This window comes from Myotis brandtii, unplaced genomic scaffold (assembly GCF_000412655.1).
Source record: "Myotis brandtii unplaced genomic scaffold, ASM41265v1 scaffold230, whole genome shotgun sequence".
Classification (NCBI taxonomy): Eukaryota; Metazoa; Chordata; class Mammalia; order Chiroptera; family Vespertilionidae; genus Myotis; species Myotis brandtii.
In genome coordinates, this window is record NW_005358650.1 from 5,956,103 (window position 1) to 5,975,283 (window position 19,181).

Below are 19,181 nucleotides of genomic sequence, written 5' to 3' on the forward strand. Positions count from 1 at the left end.
CTTTAGGAACTTAACTGTGGGCATTAGCATTAATCCTTCCATAGGATCTAGATGGAGTTGTGGTTCCCAAACACTCTCAGAATTATAATATTATTTGATATCATGTCAATTGATTTTTAATTCAGTGTTTTTAGGATAGAGTACTTTTCCAACTACAGATTTCATCCTAATAGCCAGGCCATTTACCATTTATCAACTCTCTTAGAAAAGGACCTCATGAAAATGCCACTTTAAATTTTTCTTTGCTGTTAACTAAGCTGAAAAAAAACTAGAAAGGAAAAATACTTTCCTTTGAGTCTTCATACAGGTAGACAATAAAGCGTTATACAAAATAGTGATAAAATGTATAGGCAGGCACTGTTTAGTTTTTAAGTATCATGGGGAAGCAGAAAGGCATGCAATATTCAGGGACTTTCTTAGCTGAAGTTTAATTTTCTAATTTCAGTGTCTAAATTTAATTTTGCTTTTTAAACAACTTTTTAAATATGTATTTTATTTTATTTTTCCCATCACCATTTATCACCTCTGTGCCCTCTCCCACCCGCCTACCCCCTGCAATCACCACATTCATGTCCATGTCCATGAGCTCTCTCTTTTTTTTTCTTTTTTGCTCAATCCTCCCCAACACTCCCAGCCCCCACCATCAGAGGGTTTGCCTTTTATTAGAATTTCAGGTATTGACAAAGTTTCCCATGTGATATAATGAGATATGTTCTCAGAATAACTCATGCTTCATAGGTTACATCAAGAACTAAAAGGTCTTCTAGAAGGTGGGAAAATTTATACTAGACACTAACTTTGTGTCCTAAATGTGACTTCTACAGTTATCTGCAATTACTTTGTTACCTATAAGAAAGTCTGTAATTCTGAAATAATCTTTTCCCAAAACCGCTAGTAAGTCAGAAATAATATTTGTAACCATCCCCTTGTACTTTTATATAAGCCATTATTTAACATCTAGAGCTCTAAAATTACATTTTCAGCTACAGCCAAAAGTTTCACTTCCTGGTTACAAAATAGCATTAGCATACAGGAGATATACTTACCTGCTTTTAAATTTGCTTAAAACTATTATTTTTTTTAATGGAAATGTCCTTTCTTGAGTATAACCTGGTAACACTGATGCTGGCTTGTGTCATCAAGCTCGGTTTACCACTGTTTTGCATCAGTTCTATTTAGTGATAGGCTGTATCTCAGAGTGAATGCTGAAGCTGCACATCAGAAAATCCCAACTTCTCAATCAAGTGTATTTGCTTACTTGTTTTGCTTTTATTTGTTTCTGTGACCTTCACTGCAACATCTTAGTTTTTTGAGTTGTTCAGGGGATCTGGGTCTCAAATAGAGGGTGGTTTCTGTATGTTAGAAGGCCTGCTTTTACTGCTATGGTCACTTGCTATCTTGCTTCAGTGGTCACTTTGGAAGTTAATAGGCTCTGACTTGTCTGTGTACTTATTCCAAGGACCACTCTTTAGAACTGAGTGCTTGTATTTTCTCCTCTCCCCATCTCTTCCTGTCCCCCAACTGGGCAGCTGGAAATTCCCAGCAGCTGAGTAGCAGGGAAGAGATTTTAACTGGCCCTCCATGGTGGCAGTGCTGGCTCTCTGAATAAGGCACTTAAAGTATTACATAACAAAAATAATAATAATAAATAAATATGCAGACCTCCGATTGCCTCTGGATGTCTCAGTGGTTGGAATAAACTTGAATTGAAACATTTTCCCCCCTGATACTTTATTTTTGTGGCTTGAAAGCAGAAAGCCTCCAAAGCAGCGGTTCTTAATCTGTGGGTCGCGACCCCTTTGGCGGTCGAACGACCCTTTCACAGGGGTCGCCTAAGACCATCCTGCATATCAGATATTTACATTACGATTCATAACAGTAGCAACATTACAGTTATGAAGTAGCAACAAAAATAATTTTATGGTTGGGTCACAACATGAGGAACTGTATTTAAAGGACCAGAAGGTTGAGAACCACTGCTCCAAAGTTTGTGGGAAATGACAAGTAAGTAAGTTAGTATAATATGAAGTTAACATAGCGCCTCTCCAGATCAGTTTCACTATACTTGCCTGGATTGAAACCTGAAACTGGCATATATAACTGTCAAACGCAGAGCATTTCTTTTCCAACATGAAGTTAGTTGGTGGGAGATGGAGCTACCAGATCACTAAAAGACTTTCTTACAAGCTGTATACCCCCCATGTTTGTATTTGAACCAGTCTCTACAAGTCTCCCTCCTGGAAAAAATAAGCCCAATTGTGGAAACATAATACCTTTTCTCGGTAGCTTTTGTGACCCACTTCCAGCTGTCCTTTCCTTTCATATACCTTTGCAGAAGGGCTCAGGTGGTCTGATCCTGACTCATTGGGGTTTTAATGAGATTACTAATTAAGACCTACAACAGAGATGTGAAGTCTTCAGGGTGGGCCACTCTCTAGGTGTTCAAACTACCTGAAAGGGGTTTGATTATGCTGCTCCAAAGCAAATGTATGAACAAATACTTGAAAGCTCTTCAATGTTTTAAACTTCGGCTTCATGTAAACCAGGCATCTGGGTGATTGATCAAAATGCATAGACAGCCCTAACCGGTTTGGCTCAGCGGATAGAGTGTCGGCCTGCGGACTCAAGGGTCCCAGGTTCCATTCCGGTCAAGGGCATGTACCTTGGTTCCGGGCACATCCCCGTTAGGGGGCGTGCAAGGGCAGCTGATAAATGTTTCTCTCTCATCAATGTTTCTAACTCTCTATCCCTCTCCCCTCCTCTCTGTAAAAAATCAATAAAATATATTTTTTTAAAAAAATGCATAGACAGAATAAGGCTTTTCATCTTACTAGTAGGTACAAAGAAAACTTCAGCTAACTTCCATGCTTTCATAGATTGGTTTTTGCTTAATATTTTTTCAGTTAACAAAAATACATATCCTCAAATTTAACTTATTTAGCTATTTCTGAATATATGCTAATTTTGCCTCCTTTAAACTGAACAGAGGCAGTTATTTGGATAAGTATTAATGACTATAGCCTGTTTGTTGTTAGTACCAAATTTATGATCCAGAAAGAAATGGGGGTTAGGATAGAGAGAGTCTATTACTGTTTTATGATTATATACCATAATTGTATTAGTTTACTAAACCAGTTGATTATACAAAAGTCATTATTATCTCATCAATAAGGGTAAAAAAAACAAAATGAATTAAAATTATGGGTTTTCTGTCTTTATTGAGTGTCAAATTCAACTTACTTGAAGTGTTCTTTTAAAAGACTAAAGTAATGAAAACCTGACTAAATATCCTTACATTTCTTATCTCTTTTTTAGTTATTCTTTGACTCTTCTCTCCCCAAAGTAACTTTTGTCTAAATTAAGCTTCAGGAGAAAACAAAATCAAACAACATTTTCCAAATTATATAAACTACTAGAGGCCCGGTGCATGAAATTCATGCACAGGTAGGGTCCCTAGGTCTGGCGGCGATCAGGGCCGATCTGTTGGACGACAGGCAGAGTGATCGGGGGGGCCCTGCTGGCACCTGCCTTGGCTGGCCTAACAGGCAGAGTGATCGGGGGGCCCTGCTGGCACCTGCCTTGGCTGACCTGGAGCCTGCAGGATTGGGGCAGCTCCTGCATTGAGCATCTGCCCCCTGGTGGTCAGTGGGCATCATAGTGACCAGTTGTTCTACTGGTCGTTCTGCTGTTCGGTCGATTTGCATATTAGGCTTTTATTATATAGGATATAAGACTCACTTTTTTTAACTATAGAAAGACTAGGGGGTCAGTTAGGTATAGCCATCAAAGAATTATTATTGATTTTGAAACAAACTGAGGTAGAGGGGCCTGGGTTCAACCCACCTGCTGATTTTGTTTTTAGTTTGTTATTTAACTTTAGTTTTTTCTATTTATGTTCTCTCTGGATGATGGAAATAATAAGAGGCACAGTTTAAAGTCTTTTTCTTAACATCACCTAAGTTATTAAAAAGCACTGTGTTTACCTTTTCATTATCTTTTAGACATTACATTCAAAAGGTTTCGAGAAATATTAAATTAGAGGAAATTCACTAGCTTTTAAAGCTCCAAAAGATCAGAGTGGTTTTAGAGATTTCTAATGAAACATAATGCTTTGCCTTATGTCAGGTTAAATAAGAAATCTATTTCACAAAGACCACAATTTAATGAATGCCCTTTTGGAACTATTTCATGGTTTCTAAAAGATTATTTAGTTTCTGGCAAATAACATTTTTCCAGAGGAAAATATGAGAGAGGTGGGGGTTAATTTTTCTTGTAGTGTAATCATCTTTCATTAAATTGAAGCTTTAAATGTTGCCAAATAGGATACTTTAGCTTTTGTTGTTAATCATGGATTGGAAGGTAGAATATGATACAAGCAGATGCCCCTGTATCCCCTTGTGTTATATTTGATATTGTACCATCACAAAAAATACATGCCTTGTGGTGACACAGTGATCAGTAAGTGACATTTGCTAGCTGTGGCTTCATTTGTCTTCAGAGCTGTAATTATTAGACTTTGGTGCCCTAGTTTTCTGACATCAACAGCCACTTTGAAGAATTAGGTTGCTGTGGGTTACCAATGTGTCATGTACATTTTCAGTGGCACAAAGTTTAGGTTCTAGATTTGTTATAATATGTACCTTCAGGGTTTATTTTCTCCCCCCAGGACTGTGTTCTCCTATGTAGGTGTGTGTTTGTGAGGGAGTCTGTATGTTTCACCCCTTATGAGAAATATCTTAAATACAATACTTTTGCCTATTTTCCTCCAACATATTATAAGGGTACTATATGTAATGGATCTTGCTAAAAGAAAGAAAGTAGCCTGAAGGTAAAATATAATGAACTGCCATCAAAAAGTATGGTAGAAAAAACTTTCCTTTAACGGAAATGACTTGTATTTTCCTTGCATGGGCATATTTAGCAAAGAGAGTTTGTTTAGTTTTTTTTTTCTATTTTGAATATATAACCCAAATGAATTCTAATATGACCCTTGACTTTTAGAGAATCAAAATGAACTTCATCTAGTTAAACAAATAAGAGAATCACGTTGGAATTAGAGATCCGAATCCTTAGTTTCACCACTAAGCAAACTATAGACCTCATTACTTAAACTATAGAAAGGCTAGATGGCCAATTAGGTAGAACCATTTAAGAGTTTTCACAAAACTTAATGTCACATAAAGGCTCTCTGGTGCTTGACCCCTGCTTCTAAATTCATCTTCTGAGGTCACTTGAATCTGGGGTCCCATCCCTTGGGTCCTCCAACTTGTAAACAAGGTCTCAGAGCTTCACTGAAGTTGTTTTATTTCCATAAAAAGATTCATGAGGATATTAAAATGGTTTGCAATCAATCTCTCATTTTATCTTCTGGACTACATTCCATATTTAGTTTGATTTAAGAGTAAAAAGTATTCAGTAAGTTATGGGTAGGCAGGCTTAGGTAATTAAGACATTTTTGGAATATCATGCAATTGACTGCTAAGGATTTTTTTTTCTGTTAATTGGAACTTTTAAAAATTGAAATAAGTTGCTATGTGTTGAATCTGATTATTCCCTACAGGCATGAAAGAGAAGGTTATTTTAAGGAACTAGAAGCACTTTCTAGTTACACAAATTCAGAACTCAGAGGTTATCTTGGGGGCTGTTTGACAGCAGCTGCTGCATTGAAGGCACATCCTCTTAGCAAGGAAATAGCATCCCCCACAAATGTGTACAAAAGGGCCCAGGGAAGGGAAACCCAGGGGAAGTACAGGGTTAAGATCTCAGGCTCTGGAGTCAGCCAACCTGCAATTCAATTCCAGTTCCCATCCCATGATGCTTACCAGCTGTATGATCTTGTGCAGATTATTAACTATCTAGCCTTGATTTCATTATCCTGACAATAACAAGTCTACCTCATAGGAGTGTTGGAGGAATAACTGAGTTAACATAAAGTTTGGCACTCACTAGTGTTGTATCTCCTTAAGAGGATGTGTGACCAGATGAGTTAGACTGCAAGTGTTACAAGAGAGTCATCATTGAGGGTTGGGAGAGTTGAGGAAGATATTTGTTAAGGAATTGAATTGTTAAGATGCTAGGTCTTAGAGAAATGTCACTTGAATGGGCAAAAAGGAGGAAGACTATCATGAAGCATGAAGTGGGTTTGGTTAGATAAAATTCACTTGTCCCTATAAGAATTTGAAGAACTCTTGTCATTACATATTTTTTAAGTTGACACCTAGTTTTTCTTTATATTTAAATATTTTTCAAAATGTCTCTGTTCAGTCTTCACTGGAGTTAATTAAGGTGGATGAGAGGTATGCTATTGCTGCCTTTTTTTTTTTTTTTTCTGTAAGTTGAGTGAAAGTGTGATAACAAGAAAAGAAAGAACCCATGCCTCTCTGGCAGGCCCATTTCAGGCAGATCATCTTGTGGGAATATATGGAAGCCACACTTCTTGACAAAGTGCCTTGGAAAGGACCATGTTTGGGAGAACAGGAATAGGCGAGTTCAGAATGACTGTCAGAGTGTGTGAGGACATACTATCCTGATTATTCCAGCATTCTTCCTTCCCTTGTCCTAGGCCAGCCCACGCCTGAATTGTGGGGAAGGTATAGAAATCGCTGGGGTTGTGAGCTGTTTTATTCACCTCCCAAGAAAAGGCTTCAGTTAGACCAGTTTCTTTAATTTAAAGAAATGTAACCAATGCAGATATTTCCTCTAAATCAGAGCTTCCAAAAACCCTGTTGTTTCTTAAAATCAGTGTTTACTAGAAAAAACAAAGGTAGCTTCCCAATTTTGTAGTGTATTTCTGAATTAGTCCTTCAAGTATGTCATACCTAATTGTTATAACCTTTCACTAAAATTTGCAAAATATGATGGAAATTCTATACCATCCCTATTTTGCATTTACTTTTATGTATTGTTGGAATTATTGAAATGAAAAGCTTAAAATATGTTGACTAGTGTCTAGCTATTTCAAGTAGATCAATAAGTAGTGATGGTTATTTTAATTATTAGTCCTTCAAGTATGTCATACCTAATTGTTATAACCTTTCACTAAAATTTGCAAAATATGATGGAAATTCTATACCATCCCTATTTTGCATTTACTTTTATGTATTGTTGGAATTATTGAAATGAAAAGCTTAAAATATGTTGACTAGTGTCTAGCTATTTCAAGTAGATCAATAAGTAGTGATGGTTATTTATCTGGGGCTTTATAAATAAAACAAAGTGATCCATCATAATTTTCTTAAATTTGAGACTTGGAATTAAATTTTCTAAAATTTGTATTCATGTAAGTAGATGTTGAAATTTTCACTTGTGGAGAAATAATCAATGTGAATATTTACAGACTTGGAAATCAGCAGGTACCTCAGAGGATAAATTAGATCGTATAATGGATGATAAGTTGACTAAGTCAACATGGAGGGAAAGGTCATCTAATTGTGGGAATTATTATCATTTTTATTCTTGGTACTTTCAGATATGAGTACAATATTTTAAAAATATAGTCATGATAATATTTGATTTTTAGAAACATTTTTATGTTGACCTACTTATCATTTTTGTGAGAATTGTTATTCAAGTATATATGCTGAACTAAGCATTAATAACATAAGTGTCAACTCCCAGTTAAGTTAGATAAGTTCACAAAAATGTCACAAAAGTAAATACATAGTGGGAAAAATATTTTTATATTTTTGATTATTTAAATACAAAACAATATTCTCTCAAAGTTGGAGGGAGGATATTTAAAATTAGAGCCCCTATTTTTTTTTGCTACTTATTGTGCTATTTCTGCTATAAAGTGGTGATGGCTCAGTCACCTCTGTTCAGACACAGGTTTGAAGAAAAGGGATTAGGAAAACAATTAGCTAGATAACAAGGTTCCATTTTCCCCAAGAGCCCACATTTCTTTTTTATCCTCACCCAAGGGCATGCTTAGAGGAAGGGAGGGAGGGAGAGAGGAAAGGAGAGAGAAAAAGAGAGAAAGAGTGAGAGAGAGAGAGACACATCAGAGAGAGAAAAACATCAATCAGCTGCCTCCTACACATGCCCCAACTGGGGATCAAACCCAAAATCCAAGCATGTGTGCTGACCAGGAATCAAACCAGCAACTCTTCAGTGCACAGGATGGTGCTCAACCAACTGAGCCACTGCAGCCAGACCCAAGAGCCCACATTTTAAGGACACTTACTGGAAACCTTGTTTTCAATCTTAGTTGTTTTTTCTAAGGACTTATTTTATATCTTAATGTCAAATTCCTGTTGAACTTCTGTTTAAAGATTTAAACACCTCTCTTACAGTTGTTTCTCATCATTACTTTTCATTTTCTTAGGTGAGTGTGGGCCACTTGCTGTTATAATTCCATCTTGATCTAATGACTTTTCCCAATTACACTTTGAGTGCCACTAAAATAGTATTTGATTCTTGCTTGGGTATGAATGAGGCTCTCTTTTGCTCTGGTGTTTTTCCCAAACTGCTGCCTCTCACTATTATAACCCTTTGAGTATAGTGAAGATGGAGTCTGATTTATCAGGTATATTTGTTGGTAAGTGTACTTTGTATTTCAAAATTGCTAGAGTAAGGTGATCTGGAAAGGTTGAAAGAGCTGGATCAACTGAGATTCTACAGGTGTGAGTTGAATTAGGCTCTTCAGGTAGATTTTGTAATAATACTAGAGGCCTGGTGCACGAATTTGTATTTGTGGGGTCCCTCTGGGTGGCCTGCAGGGATTGGGCTGAAACCTGCAGTCCAACACTGCCTACAGCTCCTACCTGCTGCTCCCACTCATCCCGGCCCCACTGTGCCTGCTGTGCCTAATCAGTCCCGATTGGGAGAGGCTCGTGCTGCCACAGCAGCACTCACCAGACATGAGCCCTGCGTCTGGCGCCCTCCCAAGGGGAGTGGCCTGCGGGATCGGGCTGAAACCAGCTCTCTGGCATCCCCTGAGGGGTCCTGCATTTCGAGAGAGCTCAGGCCAGGCTGAGGGACCCCACCAGTGCACGATCGGGCCGGGGAGGGACCATGGGAGGGTTCCAGGGCGTGTCTGGCCCATCTCGCTCAGTCCCAACTGGCCGGACCCCAGCAGCAAGCTAACCTACCTATCGGAGCATCTGCCCTCTGGTGGTCAGTGCACGTCATAGCGACTGGTCAACCAGTTGACTGTCTGCCCCCTGGTGGTCAGTGCATGTCATAGTGAGCGGTTGAGCAGCCTTAGCATATCATTAGCATATTGCTCTTTGATTGGTTGTTCAGTTCTGCCGTTTGATCTATTTGCATATTACCCTTTTATTATATAGGATAACGGTTAACACAGTAGATTGTGCAGAGGAAATGACACCTAGGATTCTCTGAAGACCATCAGTTGCAGCATAGAACCCTAACCTTGGGCTTTCCATCTGCATTCCCTTCCTGAATCATTTTCACCCTCACTGATGTTTCCTCCACCTCTTCTTTGAAATATAGGGTGTATATCTGAGTTGTCCTCCAGTTTTTCTCTTCACTATCAGAATGCCCTTCTTGGTTTCCATAAGACTGCTGCTAAGCAACCAAGTCAAGAAGGTGATGGCCTTGCTTTTCTGTCTACCCCTTCCTGAGCCACCTAGTAGGAGATGTCTCTAAAGGGACCAAGATCATTTTGAGAGTAACTCAAAGATCCTGAGGCTGTTGCACCCCTAAAGCATGTTCCCTGTATTAGGGCCTAGCCTGACCCTGACCCAACCCCTTGTCTACTTAGTTTCATTCCCCCCCTTCTTAGAAAATATTCTTTTAAAAATACTTCAGAATTATTTTTTATGTATATAAATACAAATAATATATATGTATACTCTTGAAAAAAATTTCACACACTACAGATCTAAGGTAAAATTTCTCTGGAATCTATGCCTGGCCTCTGTCCACTACTCAGTAGAGGTAATACCTGTCCTCTCCTGTGTTCTCTCTCTCTCTCTCTCTCTCCTCTCTCTCTCTCTCTCACACACACACACACACACACCTGTAAAAAATATAACAAACTCGATTTTGCAGATCTTGATTTAATGGACTTTGAATTTAATGGACAGAATTTCTAGTCTGTATATCATATGTGAAAATTAACACCATGTTAATTTTAAAATGCTTTTAACCAAGATTTGCTTATAATTAAATTAACAGGTTATTTTTTTGTTATTAATTCACTGTTATTTTTAGCAAATTTTAGCGAGTAGGCTATATGTTGGAAAAAACATTGTGGTAATTTCACTGACGTAAATAAATATTACATGTCTACAACTATAGTCTACATATTTCAATCCAAGAGTCACTGCTCGTAAACAGTATTCGGTGAATGATTAATACATGATCACACTTCATCTCGAGAGGTAATTGGTTTTGTTGTCGTGTGGCATGACTTTCTGCAACATTTTTAATGCGTGCCCATCGATGTTCCCACATGCTCTAAGCCTAGCCCCAGCCATGTGCATTTGTTCACTCATGGTGACTGGTGAATGCACGCATTTACTAGACCTATTCAGTATAAATTTAAAATTACAGTAATACAGGTAAAAAACTTTTCTGTAAACTTTTCAAACATACTTAATTTTATTAAACAAACATGTCTACATAAGTAAAAACATGTAAACTAACTAATTTGTCAAATTCTTAACATAGGTATTCGGAAAACCTACTTTATTATATAATGGACTTCAGCCTTAATAGACACGCCCTTGCCTAAAATAGTCTGTTATATTGAGGTTTTACTCTATGGTGTTTGTGTCTGTTTTCAGCATAAAGTTTATCATACTCTACAAGTACTGCATTAGTCTTTTTCATCAGATCTTTCTTGGTCAGGACAGAGAGCTACCTCATTCTTTTCATTTCCCATGTCAGCTAATTTCTGCATGACAAGTGATTCAATACCTACCACATGCCCAAAACCTTCTTAAAAACTGGAATGCAAAGATGGTGTGTAGGACAGTCTGTGAGAAGCCAACAGGTTCTAGGGAGGAAAAAAAAAAGTTGAGGAAAGACTCTTTTGGCTTCTCTGTTATAGCTGTTCACCCGTGGACTGACTCTGTTCTTACTTGGCATTGCCTATGTTAATAAGGATAAACAATCTTTATTCTCTCTTCTCTAAGGCATAATGTGAGGCATTAACAGCAAGAGGGAACTTTTTTTTTTAACCTGGAAATGGCATCTTCCTATCACCCCCATGGACTACTCTTATAAAGTAGTTACCGTTTCCTTTCCCAGGGTTGAAGCCCTAGTCATTCATGCTCAGGTAGAACTACTTCGGTTAAAATACCTTTTGCTGCCACATTCTGCAAAGATCCAGCAGGCCACTGGAACCACTGGGTCTGTACCCCTGCTTCCCAGGGAGTTCTCCCCTCAGTCCTCTGATCTGCTTTGGGAATGGCATGGTACGTACTCTTTAGGGAATTCTTGACACAATAAGAAAAGTTGACAACCCTCTCTCTCCCTCACACATATTTAAAAAATAATAATAATAATAAATTACCTTTGAGAACTCAGGGGTACCTCCTTGCTTTTATTACTATGACAGGTTTTATTTGGTTTATTTATATACATATAATAAGTTTGATCTTATTTTAAAAGTCTTTTCGGGCATAGAATTTAAATTAATGTCTTGCTGAATTTTGAATGGATATAGATGCTCCTTTTAAAGGAGCTTTAAGGATTTGTTGCCACAACAGGATCTGAGCATAATACTGAGCTTGAGAAAGATGATTTTCTCAACAGAAATAATTTGTTATTGCTAGAGGTGATGTGAAATTATTAATTTTTTTCTGAAGTGTGTTTTCTGTAAATTTTTTCCAGAGATACATGACTTGAAATTAATAACACTCTTCTTTGTCAAGACTTTATTTGATTTTTGTATTCTGTTGACCCCTGAGAGAATATCCAATCTAGAGAGGAGAATACATAAAACAGTTTTAAAAACCCTACGAATGTGTCCAGTAGATTAGAGTTTACTTGTCACCTTCTGTTTCCCCAGTGCTACATGAGTACTGTCATCCCTAGTGCTGCATTTTATGTTTGAAGCATTTTTGGTTCATTTATAGAAGCTTGCCTATTAAAATTCAATATGCAATTCCTTTGGTTTTTGAACAATATTATGGCTAATCTAAGCATACTGAAATGAAATTTGCATTTACAGTAATACATTTCCGAGTTCAAAGAAGGTACTGTTATCCTATCATCACTCTATGTGGTTTTATTTAACTTCCCAATAGTAGTAGAGATATATTTGGGTCAGCTGTCTTGGCAGATTCTTCTGGTAATTCTCAGAAGGAAATACATATGTATATTTAACTGGCAGAGGTTAGTGGTTCAGACTGTGTCCATAAAGCAGGGGGAAAAGGCACCCCTTCCCCCCACTCATGTAGACCATACTCATAATAGCTTTATGAACATGGTAAGGAACTGAAGTTAGCTCTCACTGAGATTATTGAGTTGGAAGAGCAGCATCTACCAAAAAAAGAATTTCAGTAAGCATTTTGAAAATCCTTAGCCCATTTAGTATTTTTACCACATTATTTATGCTTTATAATTTCCAGTTTATTTTCACATAAATCTATAATGCCTGGACCAGCTGCATTTCATTCTTTTCCACAAATCTCACAGATTCAAATTTCTTTTCGTTCACTATTTCCTGTCACCTTCTATAAGCTCTGGGGATTCTTCTTGGCTCCTAGAAAAAGTCTTCCTTGCTCCCTTCTCCTCTTCATTTTTTCTTACACAGCCCTCTTTGTCTAACAAGTTCTGGCTATCAGCAGAGTAGCAGATTCTGTGAGGAGTAGGGAGAAGCAGGTAATGAATAAAAACTGCAGGCAAGTAAGTGTCTTGGAATCTCAAAAAACTTCAGCTGTATGAAGTAAGATAGAGTCAGTCTTTCTTCTTTTGATCACTTTCCTTCTTTGAAGATCCTGTAATATCTTACACACACTTAGTTCTGTATTAAGAGTGTTGTGTTTCTTCATAACTCCTCCCTGCATCTCTGAAATAGACCCAAGGCTTCACTGGGGACCTGACAAGCAGTTAGGGCAGCATGATAAAATTTGTAAACACTTTAGGCTTAACAAAAAGAAAGTCTGACACATCTGATACTTCTTCAAGCTGTCCTCTGCTTTGTATAACAAAGGGCACAATGAAGCACTAAAAAACAAGGGGTCCTAAGAGATACCAAACTCAATTAAAATTGCTTTAACTTCTGGGGAGCTCTCCAGATTATACTCTAAAGTAGTAATATGGAAATATCAGTTTTAGCTATTAATCATGTCTCTTTTCCTAGATATGGTATCTTGAACCAACAGAGTATAAATTTCACCGCTCATAATTTCCAATATGTGAGGAGAGAAGGGTGAAGAAGTAGGCTCGAATGACTCTATTGGGGAACAGTGGTGCAGACAAGAGGTGGACTAGCCTGGATTGGAGCTGACCTTTTCTCATTTAATGTCCTCTTTCCCCTCTAGAACTCATTAGAGAATAATTTGCATGTTATATTTCATCTGCATTTATCTCCACCAACCTCTTCATCTTTCTGTTAAGTTATATGTGCCTCTGAATGAATGTTATCTACCATGATAGTTAAAAAAAAGAAAAGGTGAATTGTGACACGGTTTAGCATATGAGAGTTGGTAAAGATAGGAGATAGAAAACAGGAAAATATATGCAACTCTTTAAAAATAGTGGGCAATAAATTTCTTTCTATTGTGTATATTCTTTTAAATCTAGGAATAGAAGGACAGTCTGTGGAAGTTTCCAATATTGTGGACATCCGAAAAGAATATAACCGTGAGATTGCAATGAGAATTTCTTCTAACATAAACAGCCAAAATAGATTTTATACAGACCTAAATGGATACCAGGTAATTTTCCTTTTAAATGTCTAAGTAATGGTTATGTGCATGCATAACTTTTATATATAGTAATGGCCAATTAATTTTGCATCCTTTCAAAAATAGGCTTAAGGTCACAAATTATTTTTGAAATAAAACATTTTCAACAGATACTTGTAGGTTCTTTATTAACTAGATTTCCAAAATTACGACAACTAACTAACTGATAGAGTATTTTGTAAATCATCTATTTGTAAGAATTTATTTTTTTCAAAGGAAGATTTGGTGACAATTATGCGTGTTAAATAACATGGTGCCAAAGTATATATGAATTTAATATAAAGGAAACATCATTAGGGATTGATGGATTACATATTTTTTCTCATAAGAAATTGGCCTATGCATATTTAGCTTATTCTATATATTTTTTTATTTTTATTTATTTTTTTAATATATTTTATTGATTTTTTACAGAGAGGAAGGGAGAGGGATAGAGAGTTAGAAACATCAATGAGAGAGAAACCTCGATCAGCTGCCTCCTGCACACCCGCTACTGGGGATGTGCCCGCAACCAAGGTACATGCCCTTGACCGGAATCGAACCTGGGACCCTTGAGTCTGTAGGCTGACGCTCTATCCACTGAGCCAAACCAGTTAGGGCTCTATATATTTTTTTAAATATATAACCTAATAAAAAGTTTTCTTTCAGGAAACCTTTTCCCTTCTCTTTATTGGAGAGGAGGGTGTGTACTTTATTACACATACATATATGCATATGTATGTGTATTTAATCAAAATTTTCTTGAAATAGTAATGAGAAAATTGATTCATAACATTTTTCAGATTGTTAGTTCTCTAATTTAATAAAACTCTTTTGATTATTACCTAAATCTCTGTACTCAGCGTTAATGGGTGTGACATATATCTTTGAAATAATACTATTAAAAACATTAGCATGTTTTTGAGACATTAACATTTTAGAAATTTCTGGCTATGAATAGAAATAATTTCACAACAAATGCTTTTACTTTGTCTGATTTTCAATTTGAGTGAGTGGACAGAATTGTGATAATTTTCTCTTTTACAATTTCCTGCAAAAGTTAAATTTAAACCTTTTCCAAAGCATAAAAATTGCAACATACATTTTGAATTAACATGTTAATTTTACTACAGCTGTTTGGTTTTCAAATGAAGCCCCTACTTTATAGTGATTCATTTCTTTGTATACAAAAGAAAGTCTTTTCTTAAAATCTTCAGAAGCAATTATTTGTATGTGTGTGGGTGTATACATGAATGAAAAAAAGTTAGTAAAAATGAATAAAAATTTTCTTTTTAAAGATCGAGCATTTGAATAAATAGGAAAATATCATTTTTAAGTCTATAGCCTAATATTTCTGCTTTTAAAATAAGCTCTTTTTTAACCTTTGGAAAGACTGATACTTGGGCAAGACTAGAAATCTAGACCTACAGCTGGGGAATGAGGGTAACAGCCACACAGTTGTGAGATTGAAATGTCCTTTTTATTAAAAGTATATGAGTTAGCCTGGCTGGTGTGGCTCAGTGATTGAGCATCTCTCTATGAACCAGGAGGTCACGTTTCGATTCCCGGTTGGGGCACATGCCCGGGTTGTGGGCTCGGTCCCCAGTCGGGGGTGTGCAGGAGGTAGCTGATCAGTGATTCTCTTTTGTCATTGATGTTTCTATCTCTCTCTCCCTCTCCTTTCCTCTCTGAAATCAATAAAAATATAAATTTTAAAAAATAATATGAGTTATTTGGAATGGGAAAATCAGGATTGGAAAGGAGAAATGGAGAATTCTTTCAAGCTAGCTTTTTATTTTACCTTTTTATAGTTGTTTCTTTACTAGTTTATGAATTTCTTAAGACTGCGATAAAAATTACCCCAAGCTGGATGGCTTAAAACAACAGGAATTATTCCCTCACAGTTTGGGACACTAGAAGTCCTAAATCAAGGTGTCAGCAGGGCCACCTCCCTCCAGATGCTCTAGGGAAATAGCCTTCCTTGCTTCTTCTAGCTTCTGGTAGGTTCAGGCCACCCTTGGTACACTTTGCCTTGTAAACACATCACTTCAATCTGTGCCTCCACAGTCACATGCTGTCTCCTTGTGTTTCTATACATGTCCTTCTGTGTCCTGATTTTCCTTTTTTTATAAGAATACCAATCAATGGATTAGAACCTACCCTAATCCAGTGCAACTTGAGTATATCAGCAGGGATCCTGTTTCAAAATAAAATCACATTCATAGGTTCTGGGTGAACATGAATTTGTGAAGGCACTGTTCAGTACAACCAGTAAACTGAAAGATACATTGCAGAGTTGTGGAGATTAAAGGTTTTATCTGTGAAATTCCCAGCACTGTGCCTGGTGTTAATGGGTTCTCAATACATGTTCACTATTATGTTAACTTTTTTGCTTTAGTTTCATGTCAAATTTTTATGAGTTTAAAAGAAGAGATGACATTTTATGTGGTGTGGATAAGTTTCCTGGTAACAGAGTCTCTGTTTGATGTCTCCTCCTGATGTTTGAGTGAGTCTCCTTGCCCCAGACTGGTTTAGTGCACTGTCAGTCTCTCTCAGAAACTAAAGTTGGGGTTGTATTTCACACATTCAGATACTAGACCAAGAAAAATTAGAATTTGGAACTATCTACATTGAAACTAAACAAGAAGAGTATGCATTGAATCGTTTATAACCATAAATATGCATTTGATTGTTATAATGTAATATATTAGAGGATTTGATGAGAAGGTCTGGGATACTTATTAAAACTGATTTTAGAAGAATTATAAGATATTTCTTGAAAGGAGATAAAGAGCTATTATGCTTAGCATTCATTACAAAAGCAGTATGTTAGATTTAGATAAGAAATGAATACTTAATACCCTTATAATTTTTATGCAAATATTGGAGAGCTAGAGGACTTTTGTTAAGGATATTTATTCTGAATTTAAATAGGAATGCATATTTTAAAAATCTGGACAAGTTCTAAGGCTCTTAAAAATTGTTTTCTGAAAATTTTGTGATTTTTTTTAATATTTTGAAGAATGTTTCAGGTTTTAAATTAGCTCTAACTTTGAATAAGAAAGGAAGCTGTTTCTTTTCCTCTTTGGAAGAAGCCATCTGTAGTTAATACTAATTTTTAAAAGGTCCTATGTAAATATCACTCAATTTTTTAAAAGAAATATAATTGTATGACCTTACAGATTCAACCTAGAATGACAATGAACAAGTTACCTCTTCAAGCAAATGTGTATCCGATGACCACAATGGCGTATATCCAGGATGCCCAGCACCGCTTGACCCTGCTCTCTGCTCAGTCTTTAGGTGTATCGAGTTTGGAAAGTGGTATGTATTGTTTAGATTCTTTTTGCTCTTGTAAGTTTCAGTTCACATATGCACAAGTGTATGACTTATTTAATTATCATCTCCACTTACCAGGTTTCTTTTGAGAACCGGACTATTAGTTCATTTTGGGTTTTGTGAAAATAACATAAAATGATGGATTTCTTCAATTTTAGGTGAAGAACAAGGACCTAAACTTCTGTGAAACTGATTGTTTTTCAAGATAATTTACCTCACCTGATAGCCCATTGTTTGCAGAATGGGCTATTGTGATTAAATGGATGCAGAAACTCCAACTGTAGATAACTTAGTTCCAAAGCTGGGAGGTTACAGTTCAAATTTAGGTCCTCTTCTGAATCACATTCTTCTGCACCACCACCCAAAAGAAGGAAGGGAGTAGAGATGATACAGATAGGGGGATATAGAGGTAACAGACATGACTTTAATGATTCCAAAGAAGAGAATGAGATGGAGAAAGAAAATAGTAGTAGATACTGATTAATTTTAGAAAAGTTTCTATTGAGATGCTTTTGTCTTTTATGATACATACTAGTAACCCTGCGCACGAATCCGTGTGCCAGTAGGTCGCTGCCACCCTCCTATAGCTCCCCTCCCCCCCCCGCCGCCCCGTCATAGTTGTTGCCCTGCCCTCTTTTGTAGCTCTTCGCCTCCCGCTTGCTTGCTGCCCTGCCCTGTCCTGTAGCTCTCTGCCGCCCACTTTTAGCCAGTAGGTCGCTGCCGCCCTCCTATAGTTCTCCGCCCACTACCCTGCCCTCCTGTAGCTCCCCTTGCCCCCTTCCTCCCTCCCCCCATCATAGTTTGCTGCCCTGCCCCCTCCTGTAGCTCTCCGCAGCCGCTTGTACCTCGCTGGCCCACCCACCTCCTGAACCGTGATCTGGTCGTGATGTGTTTGGTCATTACGCCTCAGGACGTAACGGCTAATTAGCAAATTCCTCTCTTATTATATAGGATTTTTAATTATCATTTACTAGAGGCCCAATGCAGGAAATGAAATTCATGCATGGGTAGGGTCCCTAGACCTGGCTGGCAATCAGGGCCGATCTGTGGGGCAACTGGCAAGGCGATCAGGGTTCTCCCCACTGGCACCCACCTTGGCTGGCCTGGGGTCTGTGGGCTGGGGGAAACTCCTGCATTTTGCATCTGCTCCCTGATGGTCAGTGCGCATCACAGTGACTGGTCATTCCACCGTTCACTTGATTTGCATATTAGGCTTTTATTATATAGGATAGGTCATCAGTTCTTCCTTCATTACATGCAAAAAGTTGCTAAGTGTCTTAAGGAGCTAGGCAAATAAATGAGTTGAGATGCCTGGCGTATTCTTTGACACTTTTTATATTAGGCATATGCATACATTCTGTACTTCCACATATACACAAAAAAATACTAGTTCTTATTTTTCTTGTGGTCTGTACTAGACAAAATCATGCAGTCATCCCATAAAGACATCATGAAGTTATAAAATTAATAATGGCCTCACATCAGAGATTTGGTTTGGATGGTGAAACTTGAGCAACCTGGAGCAACCCCATGTGCAGTGGGGTGGCCACTGCATAATGCCAGTATATTGCCTCCATGGGGGGAGGGGGCCCAGTGTTGCCAAATGCTGCAATTTTTAAAGAGCCCAGAAATCTGGAATTTTATGTGAAGACTAGAGGCCTGGTGCACGAAATTTGTGCACAGGTAGAGTCCCTAGGCCTGGCCAACGATCAGGGCCAATCAGGTTCCCCTCCTCCTCCTTCCCTTGCCACCTGTGCATAGCCACCACACAGTTCCCCCTGCCTCCCCACCTCCCTGCCTCCTCCTTCCCTTGCTCCCTCAGCACCCCACCATCGCTGCTGGTCGCCTGCCATGTTCCGCACCACCCCCTGGTGGTCAGTGCACATCATAGTGAGCGATCGAACTCCCTGTCTCCCAGTCGAACTCCCAAGGGGACACTTTGCACATTAGCCTTTTATATATATACTAGAGGCCCGGTGC

General features: G+C 37.8%; 1 protein-coding gene across 4 annotated transcripts in view; it reads left to right on the forward strand.

Moving 5' to 3' along the window:
• MAN2A1 (mannosidase, alpha, class 2A, member 1) overlaps window positions 1–19,181 on the forward strand; it is a 163,475-nt gene that overhangs the window by 119,136 nt on the left and 25,158 nt on the right. For all 4 annotated transcript variants that reach the window (XM_005866447.2, XM_014539889.1, XM_014539892.1 and 1 more), the window contains 2 exons: window positions 13,720–13,853; window positions 17,045–17,186. In XM_005866447.2, the coding sequence (XP_005866509.1) occupies window positions 13,720–13,853; window positions 17,045–17,186 (276 nt within the window). The remainder of the gene's footprint in view (window positions 1–13,719; window positions 13,854–17,044; window positions 17,187–19,181) is intronic.